At 36.6% G+C, this 10568-nt stretch overlaps 1 protein-coding gene across 1 annotated transcript; it reads right to left on the bottom strand.

The window, feature by feature from the left end:
- Positions 1–3138: 3138 nt before the first annotated feature.
- LOC131947047 (uncharacterized) lies at positions 3139–9999 on the bottom strand. The gene is made up of 7 exons (XM_059308132.1): positions 9982–9999; positions 9379–9522; positions 8907–9001; positions 8343–8448; positions 7445–7610; positions 5599–5796; positions 3139–4894 (listed from the first exon to the last, which is right to left on the bottom strand). Exons 1-7 carry the CDS (start codon positions 9997–9999, stop codon positions 3495–3497), a joined length of 2127 nt encoding a protein of 708 aa, XP_059164115.1. The 3' UTR covers positions 3139–3494.
- Positions 10000–10568: the final 569 nt, after the last annotated feature.

The following is a 10568-nucleotide window of genomic DNA, read 5'->3' as shown; positions in this document are numbered from 1 at the left end:
AACATTCTGATTTCAAGTATTTTTGTCTTGTTATAACCTTAGTAAAGGGTAATACAGAAAAGTTAGCCACAGATATCTGTATCATTTAAACTATGACCTCTTCCTCAAACTTGCAGTGGTAGATTTTATATTCTATTGAGTTACCAACCTTAATGGAGTTATGGGACTTGGTCAGGCATTTATGTTGTTTTTTTTGTTTTTTTTTACTTAGCTGATTACTATTCCTGTTAACCTAGCTGCCTTTTGTTGTTATTTTTTTTATCTTTTTTAATGTTGCATTTTTTTTTAATAATTTAATACAAACTTGAGATGGACACTTTTTTTTATCTTATTAATTGTTATAAAAACAAACAAGCAATTGTATTAATTAACCTTTCAACAAGGTTGATGTTTTGACAAATCAGAAAACAACCCTTTTCAATAAGGGGTATAGACAATACAAATCTAGGATTCCTGAAGTTGTGTTCAAGTATAGAATAAGTGTTGAATTGTTGTTGTTTTTTTTTAAAGTACATAAACTTTAGCGCAACTTCCATTGTCTTTTCTGTCTACGAAGCCTTGCTTCAGTTTGTGTTAAATCCATGGTTAAGAATGTCACCAATTTAGTGAGAGTAGTTGTTGCAGTCAGTTCATTTAATCCAGCAAGTCTAGTCAAATCATGTTGTATGGTATTAGTTGTAGTGCCTTTCTGTAGACAATACAAGCACATGAATTATCTTGTCCTGTTCACAATTATCAACTCATCCTCTACATTCAGTTATCTTCTCTTGTCCATCATCTCTACACTCAATTATCTTCTCTTGTTCTCTACACACAATTACCTTCTCATGTACCCCATACACAATTATCTCTTGTCCTACACTGATAAGTAAAACTAACCCACCCATGTAAGTAATGGTGGTGATATGAAAATAATTCGCCATGTACTTGCCCTTTTGGCCTTTTCTTTTGTTAAAATAATTTTTTTTTTGGTAAAAGGTTGCTGCCTCAGTAAGAAGCTTGTCAATATCCACTACTGTAAAGATATTTCCTCTCTTGTGCCTAGCCACACAGTGGTGTTTTATAAATGACAATAATAATATGCAGAATAAACTTGATGACTATCTCGCACAGCAGGATTATATATACCTGTACAACATTGGGTCGAGTGTGGACTGCTTGATTTATTTTGGATCTCATCCCTTGTATTAATGCAGATTTTATTTCCTTGTATGAGTAGAACAACAACCATACTTATAATGTTTGTGTATTAAAAACAATTACTTTATATAATAAAAAGGAGTTAATATTTATTTTAAACCACAATTATATGATGTTTCTAAACTGCTTTCAGGGGAAATAATTCTACCTGTTTATCACTTTGTTTTTTTTTTTACAATATTAGTTGTTAAAAAGTTGTATTTAAAGAATATTCTGTTGTAATTGTCAGCGCTTTTTTCACCTGTTTACTACCCATTATTTCTGAAATTGATACTTTTTTACCTGGTGTTCATAAAGCAATTTAATGGTAATCTGACATTTACATTGTGTTTAAAAGTAAATAATTACGTTGAGGTGAATAAGTCAACGTATTATATTTATTTAGTCAATGGTTCTGATTGTTAACATTCATTTCAAATAATACTTTTCATCTTTGTTATAATCTTAAGTGTCCTTTGTTTACATATGTAGATGATGAACAAAGAGTTTGCTTTGGTGTACATAGTTAACGTGACAGAGAGAGAAGGCTGCATGGGTTAGTGTTGTATGAGGTATGTGTAGGTGACTCCCACTGTAAATACTCCATTTATTTTCAGCATCTTCTAAAGTCCTGAACAACATCTGGATGTTCATAATTTATTTCATCATCCACCCCATTCAGTTCTTGAGTACTGGACACTTCTAATTAATTAAATATACCTGTTCAAAACAGATTTGTGTTTTTTTATTATTTTTTATTTCGCTGTCAATGGCAGTCTTTGTAATATGATATATAACATATTATTCTGATTATGTTTGTTCGTATGTACGTTGTACAAAAGGATATAAAAATATGCTCTTATGCGCAAGTCAAAATTTTTCAGTTTTGTTTAGTTGTGAAAATTGCAACTAGACTGATATGTCATTAACACAGCAAAGATCATAATAAAATATCTTAAAAACATCAAAACCTGCAAAATACAGTAAAAATAAACACATTTTTTGATACTTTAACAAGTCATTATTGAATTATTTTTACCAACCTAAATGTGCTGTTAAACAAAATAGTGATCTTTAACACTGAGTAATAGTGCTGTTAATAGGATCATTAGCGATTAGTATTAACATTTACAAACATGTTTAGTACAATATAAGGTCAACAGTGGACAAAGTCATGTATTTCTCTACATGTTCTTACATGTACGCCCCAACAGTTATTTTTTTAAATTATGCAAATAGAAACTACAAAATTTGGCACTTGAGTGGAACAGCAAAAACTTTAAGTCAAGATTATCTTTATATATTAAACCTTGTACAGAAAGTCTACATTTTGAATAAAATGGAGTCAATTATTGCATATGCAGTCTGAGCAGTATGTCCCTGCTCCCTTATAAAAAAAATCTGGTGATTGTCTCCTAGGAAACCCAGTTATAATATTTAATTGGGTGAATACAAAAACATACATAGATAACTAGGCTATGATGAATAGGAATGAGCAGTTCGTTGGTATAAGAATGGCAAGCTGATACAAAAGCAGCAAAAATCTGGATTAAAAAGTAGATCTAGGTGGAATGTCAAAACATCAACAAGTTTTAAAAAATACAAATAAAAAAATAGTAAGTGTAACAATTTGATTGTAAATGTTTAAAGTAACGTGCAATATAATTAAACAAAAATATTTAACCCAATTATAAATGGGTCATGTGAATCAGGTATCCAGTTGTTATGATATATGTAGCTTACAGTTTTTATTTATAAACATTTAATTTCACAAAAGTAAGTCCAGGAACAAATTTAACAAATGTAATGGTCATTTATTTTATTAAAATTAACCTTGGTTAATTACTGTACTTAGAAAAACAATTTTTAAAAATAGTTGCTTTTGACTAATTTAGTTATAGTTAGGTAACATTGCTTTAAACTTTTTACTCAACATTCCAGTCATGATCAATGGTTTACAATTTTAAAAGCTCTCCTTATGAAAAATATGAACTCTTATATAGTAAAATATTTCAGTAAGCAAGTTATAAATATAAAATAATTGATGACTGTTTAATCTTTCATCGTAGTCTTTTTCAGTTCATCCCCAAGGATCATGGGGAAGATGAAGTAGAGTTTATTTGTTTCAATGACTTCAGATGGATAGTGTGGTCAGCACTTTGCCCAGCCATCTTAGCTTTCAGGTACCCATTAGCGTTGGGTGGACTCAGGGAAATTCTACAGACTCGAGTTGGGGCTTTGATCTTAAAACTTTCAGGTTAACAGCTGTGAGCTGTACCATCCGCCAATGCTGTCCCTGTAATCTTTGTTGAAACCTAAAACATACTAGGTGCTGGAGTTCTTTCAAATCCTCCGGGGAAGGCACCTCGAGGTCCCCTGCCATAGGTGATGCCAGAGACATCACGAGGTTCAGAAGTGTTCACCAGAGGGGGCTGCTGGGTTGGGTGTGGGTATAGTACAGGTCTGATGGCGCGAGTAGATTGGAAGTTTTGCTGGTAGGGGTTAAATGAGGAAGTTGGTGGTGGGATGGTGGGGCGGGGAGGTAGTGAGGTGGGTGGGGCTACCTGGGGATGTAGCGAGGTGGGTGAGGCTATCTGGGGATGTAGCGAGGTGGGTGTGGCTATCTGGGGATGTAGTGAGGTGGGTATGGCTATCTGGGGATGTGGTGTGATGGGTGTGGCTATCCGTGGATGTGTGGTGGGTGTCTGGGCATGTACTGTGGGCATGGCTGCAGGGAGGAAATTTGAAGAAGATTGAAAATAGGACTGCAAAGATGGGGCATTTGATGGTTGGGATACTGTTGAGAAGGTGGGGCTAGTGGAGGTGTGTTGGAGAGTTTGCAGGATGGTGACAGGTGTATGTGTGGGGGAGGTGAGGAGCACAGCAGGGGTGGAGAAGTGTGGGGCTGGTGGCTGGGCCTGGGAAGGTGGGGGTGGCAAGTGGTGAGACAGTGGGGGCTGAGCATGACTTGCTGGCAACATCTGAGATGGTGGATGTTGTAGCTGTGTTGACGGTGGCATCACCTGCAATGGTGAATGCTGTACCTGGGTTGATGGTGGATGCTGTACCTGTGTTGATGGTGGCAACTTCTGAGATGGTGGATGTTGTAGCTGGTTTGATGGTGGCAAATTCTGCGATGGTGGATGTTGTACCTGTGTTGACGGTGGCATCACCTGCGATGGTGGATGTTGTACTTGGGTTGATGGTGGCAAATTCTGAGACGGTGGATGCTGTATCTGGTTTGATGGTGGAAATATCTGTGATGGTGGATGCTGTACCTGGGTTGACGGTGGCAACACCTGTGAAGGTAGATGCTGTACCTGAGTAGACGGTAGATGTTGTACCTGACTTGTTGCTGAGTGGATTTGATGTGGCGGTGGATTCATAACTTGACGTGGTGCTGGATGAACAGCCTGACTTTGCTGCTGTGGATTGACCTGACTTGGTGATGGATTAAAGACTTGACTTGAAGGGGTCTGGTGACTCGGTCTTGATGGTTGAAAACTTTGATCAGGTTGGTTAAGTTTTGGAGTAGGCACTGGCTGGAACCTCTGTCTACTGGACAGACCTGAACCATGCAGGGATGGAAGATACTCAGATGTCATTAGAATTTGTTCAGTCGGTTTAGGCTGGGGAACTTGAAACTTGCCTTCTGCAATTAGTTCCCTTAAGCTGTTGAAGTGGAACTTTGATACCCGGCCAAGTTCTTCAAAAACTGGAAGAAAACAAAATATTGAATTTGTTTTAAAAATAATAGATGTAGCTTAAAAATTGAGTTAAAACTTGATTAATACAAGAAAATTATACTTTTTTTTTACCTTGGGCATACAACCTATAGAAATCAAGTGTAACCATCAACATACAAAAATATTTAAGTAAATTATTCATAAACATAAAAGGATGATGTGGAATTGACTGGCCAAATGGTAGAGCACTTGATTACTAAACTTTGATTTTTAATCTCAAAGCTATGAGATGTTCCTGAGTCCGACCACTATATTGGGTAAAAAGTCCTTTTGGAACCTGAAGATCCATAGGGCAGGTAAAGAATTCACCTGTTTCAGTGACATCGGATTATAAAGGAATAGTGTGGTCAGAACTATGCCCTGCTATCTTTACTTTCCATAAGGAGTCACAGTAACCAATAGAGCTGGGTTACTCAAGGAAATTCTATGGACTCGAACCCGAGACTTTTGAGTTAGCAGTCAAACGCTCTAACCATATGACCACGCCAAACATACTATCTGATATTGGGTACTCTACCACATTTAAGGGAAACAGAGACCGCTTGATGTTGTGCTGTAACCACAAAATCCCTTCTTATGCTACGGTCAAGGATACAGACAAACTCTACATCAACTGCTCTGAGGTTGAAGTATGAGTGAGTACTTAATGTTTACATGTCAACACCAACCTCACCTTTGCCAGCGTAGTACTTAGTGCTGGGAGTGTGGACGACAACTTTCTGCAGGTAACAGGTCATGGCGCCGGATGACAGGAACTGCTCAGGCTGGGTCAGGGAATGGAAATACTCCAGGTCAACTTCAAAGGGGTTTCTGGGAGCAGGAAAGGTGCTCAGTTTTACAACCTCTGCAACAATGTCTGCAACCTTGATGTCTGCAGTTAGGGAAAGGAAACATCACAGGATTTAATATTTATGGACAAAAGATGGCCTATAACAAATTTAATGTGTTGAAGTAATCAATTTCAAACAAAATAACACTTTATAAAGAATAAGGCGTTTATTATATACACAAATTAAAAAAATGCACTAAAAAGTAAAAAATTTAATTTGGAGTAGACTTACAAAAGCTATATACTGATATGACTAAAACTAACAGCCTGGGCGCTCAATGATGAAAATTGAACATTTGTCTTATATTATTTAGTCATACCAGCATTTAGCTTTAGTAAGGCTACACCAAACGGGTGTAGGACAAAAGGCCGACAAGACAAAGGCCGACATGGACAATAGGCCGACAGCCAAAAGGCCGACAGGACATAAGGCCGACAGGACAAAAGGCCGACAGCCATAAGGCAGACAGCCAAAAGGCCGACAGGACATAAGGCCGACAAGCATAAAAAATACTAATATCGCAAAATATATGTTACTGCATATCTGCTATCTTGACAACTATCGAAATAAAGCATATTCAAGAGAAGAGACGATGCTAGTTGCTATCCTTATTAGGTGAACCATCGGCTCCAAGCGACTGAAGATTATGGGAGTGTCTTAAACACAAAGGATCAACACCTAAATATTGCGAAATGCGGTCACTACTGTCTTTTATTGCTCTTTCTATGTCAACGAGGTGAGGCAATCATCAAAGAACCAAGTCAAAAGCCGTCGCATCATCGCCCACATGCAACAAGGTGGGACGCCAAGAGACAATGCTAGATGTGATCATTATAAGTTGAACAATGGGGTCCATGCGTCTGGAGAGGATGGGAGTGTACAAAGGATAGCCAGAAAAGTGGTGTCACCACCATATTTTGCAAAGAAATCAAAGAAACCGAATGAAGTAGAACGATCACGTGCCTTTACTGGACTAAATGTTAAATACAGACAAACTGGGTTTTAGTTTCGTCAATTGCGAATTGTGTGAAAGTGAAAAAAAGTGTATACTATATTCGTTGGATTTATTAATTCTGTTGTGATTGTGATACAAGTGCCCCAGTAGGTTACGAAAACTGCAGTTTTACCGCTTGTCTACATTTTGATGTCTCGAAAAACCGAGGCTATGTATACACGAGCATTTCTGGACCTCGCAGATATCGCAGAAAAAATGCACATACACTTATCTCCACGGTTTATTGTCACTGACAATCAATACTTGCATTAAATTCCCATTTTTTTCTATTTTGTAATATACCTTTATCATTATGTAACTGGTTTTCAATACAAATTAAACATGTCTGTAATTGTAGTTTGTTGTTTTATAAAACTTGTTGGCCTTTTGTCTTGTCGGCCTTTTGGATGTCGGCCTTTTGGAAGTCAACCTCTTGTCTTGTCGGCCTTTTGTCTTGTCGGCCTTTTGTCTTGTCGGCCTTTTGTCCGTGTCAGCCTTTTGTCCGGATCCCACACCAAACAACATTTATTTTTTTACTTTTTTGTGCAATTTTTTTGTTTGTGATTTTTTAATATAATGAAATTCATTTTCCCTAAAAATTTTATTTTTATATGAGGTTTACATTATAGTAATTCATTCAAAATGAAGTTGACAACAATCAACAAAACACAAATTTTAAAATATCCAGTTCAAACCTCCATCCTTCCACCTGGCTGTAGATTTTAGTCTGAGAGGACTATCTTTGTCACCATCTTTGTTCCCAGATAATCTGAACAGCCTGTCGTGGTTTGACCTGACCCAGACATAGGGACAAGAGTATCTTGCATAGCCAGCCAGTAGAAACATCGTCACATCATCTCCCTACAGGAGAAAAAACATCGTCACATCATCTTCCTACAGGAGAAAAAACAATATCACATCATCTCAATACAGGAGAAAAAAACATCGTCTCATCATCTCCCAACAGGAGAAAATACAATGTCACACCATTCTCCTAGAGTAAAAACATCGTCACATCATCTCCCTACAGGAGAAAAAACAATGTCACATTATCTCCCTACAGGAGAAAAAACAATGTTACATCATCTCCCTACAATAGAAAACAAACAACCCAACATTCACATTTTAGAACCCTGTTTATGAGCATTATGAGTATCTTGCATAGCCAGCCAGTAGAAACATCGTCACATCATCTCCCTACAGGAGAAAAAACATCGTCACATCATCTTCCTACAGGAGAAAAAACAATATCACATCATCTCAATACAGGAGAAAAAAACATCGTCTCATCATCTCCCTACAGGAGAAAATACAATGTCACACCATTCTCCTAGAGTAAAAACATCGTCACATCATCTCCCTACAGGAGAAAAAACAATGTCACATCATCTTCCTACAGGAGAAAAAACAATGTTACATCATCTCCCTACAGTAGAAAACAAACAACCCAACATTCACATTTTAGAACCCTGTTTATGAGCATTATGTAAACATAAAAAGATAATAAATTAAACAAAATTAAACAACATAATTTAATACCCCAGCATGGATGACTCGCAGCAACTGTAAGTAAAAAAAAATGACACAACATACCGTAGGACTCTCCAGCTCCGATGGAGAAGCTGGTGGCAGCCCCACATCTTCATCTCTGAAGTTGCTCAACCCTTTTTGTGTGTTGTGTGATAGGAGCAGCGAGCGCCTGAATTGATTTTTAAATGAACGAATATAAATGAAGTTGGGGTAAACCGTGGGTCGACGTGGTTGAATGGTAGAGTGTTTGGCTATTAGACTGAAGCCCTCGAGTTCAGATTTTGGTTCGGACTTGTCACTGTAAGACAACCCTGAGGCTGAGTCAACCTGACTTATGTTGGGGAGAGTAAAGGCTGGCCACACCATCCCTTCAAAAGTCGAGGTTAAGAAATATATGAACTTTACTTCATCTTTACTATTTTACTTTATGGCTTAATCACACATAGAAAAAAATATTAATTTCGTTTAAAGGGACAGTTTAAATGTATTTTAAAATTAGTAATACTTTCACTTCAAAATTTGTATTGGAATATGACTGGAAATTAAAATGATAGAATTTTATTTTCTCAGCTGGGAAGATCAAAGTTTGACAGCACACAACCAATGTATAAAACTGTTAAGACTAACTTGTCATAAGGCAGCTGAGATGATGTAAAGCTATCACTGTAGCCAGCCAGGGACTGTCGTCTAGAAGTCGAATCTGCCAGGGCAGATGAGCTACTCTGTAGACACAACAGTTTATTTGTCTTCAATATAAGTTTTTGGAAATGTTGATAAAACAAAATAATCTAAGTTAACAAAAACCATTTCTTTTTTAATTATTTTCATCCTATTTAAAATTACACTTTTAAGATTGAAAATATTTTGGATAACACTTGATTCTCATAAATGTTAAAAATGGTATCAGGATATCTTTAACTGCGAATCATTTATTGGCTATTATAAGATTGATGACAATGTTTCATAATGCACACAATATTTTGGCAATATTAATTAAATTGTGTGTATTGTATGGATAACTGCCTAACTGGTTAATTGGTATCACTTTTATTTAAAACAAATGTGCGCTTGCAATAAATGTTTTACTTTGTGACATTACCTGCAAACTATTGTTAACTGTTATAAGCAGTTCCTCCTTGCCCCTGACATAGCAACTAAAATGTTTAAAACCTTGCAACGTCCCAAACTGTGCCATCTCCTGTAGGAAGAGCTGCAGCTTTTTCTTCAATGCTACTTCGTAGTTCTGTTAAATATAGAGAAGGAAATCTTTGCAGGCATTTTTTAAAATTCTGCTCCATACACCTGTTCAATTATAGCAAGGGCAGCTTTTAGTATAGGCCTACATGTTTAAAAATTATAAAATTCTGCCTCATAGCACTGTTTGAATAAAGCAAAGGAAACCTTTAGCATAGATGGTTAAAATTTCTATAAGCTACTTAACTAACTAAAAAATATTAGTAGTAGTATTTCATGGTGCACACACTGTCCCAATACTCCATCTATTAGCCTCTACAGGAATGATTATGAAAATTTGATTCGTGTGGGAAAGAATCCTATTCTTCTTGTATATCCTGCATGGTACTGCTGCTAAAAAAGTGTAACAACATGAAAGTCTTCTAAAAAGAAACTGTAGTGATAAAGAAACTAGTAGTAAATAGACAGTGTGTGCACCATGTTAATGAACACTAGTATTTTTCCTTACCAATGAATTTGATGCCATGATTCAGCTGATTTGGCTGTCAGATGATCAAGTTGCTTGTCATACCTTACTGAAAAATAAAAGTTAAATGAGGTGACTCAGAGGCATACAATTTTTAAACTAGATAGATGAGATTCTAACTACTAACAACATAGAGCTACATTCATACACCTTTTTATTTTTGGAAGAGTCAATCTAGAATAAGAATTAATTCTAGATTCTAGCTATCTAATTCTAAGCTAAATGAGCTCTATGAACTGGTGCTATTACATTTATTTTTTTTTTTAATTAAAATTTCATCCAAGCCCCTAGTTAACTAGCTAACTAATCTAGATCTCTAGTATAATAATCTATAGATCTATATATAATTCTCTTCTGGGAGACGTTAGAAAACAAGCTGTAAGCGCGCCGAGCAGTCCCCTCTTTTCCTCTCTAGGCATATCGCAACCACCCCCACACCCATATGGTCTGGTGAGCTGTAGTTCATTTAAATGTTTACATCGTAGAGCTGGGTTTAGTGACGGCTATTAGGGGTAGATAATTTAGTTTAAAGCTATTTTATACTTAGGGGAAGTAACTAAGTGGAGGCT

Source organism: Physella acuta, unplaced genomic scaffold (genome assembly GCF_028476545.2).
Source record: "Physella acuta isolate Inbredline_101_S28 unplaced genomic scaffold, ASM2847654v3 ptg000580l, whole genome shotgun sequence".
Lineage (NCBI taxonomy): Eukaryota > Metazoa > Mollusca > Gastropoda > Physidae > Physella > Physella acuta.
Note: the sequence above shows the minus strand (reverse complement) of the source record. Positions and strands in the feature narration are given on the sequence as shown.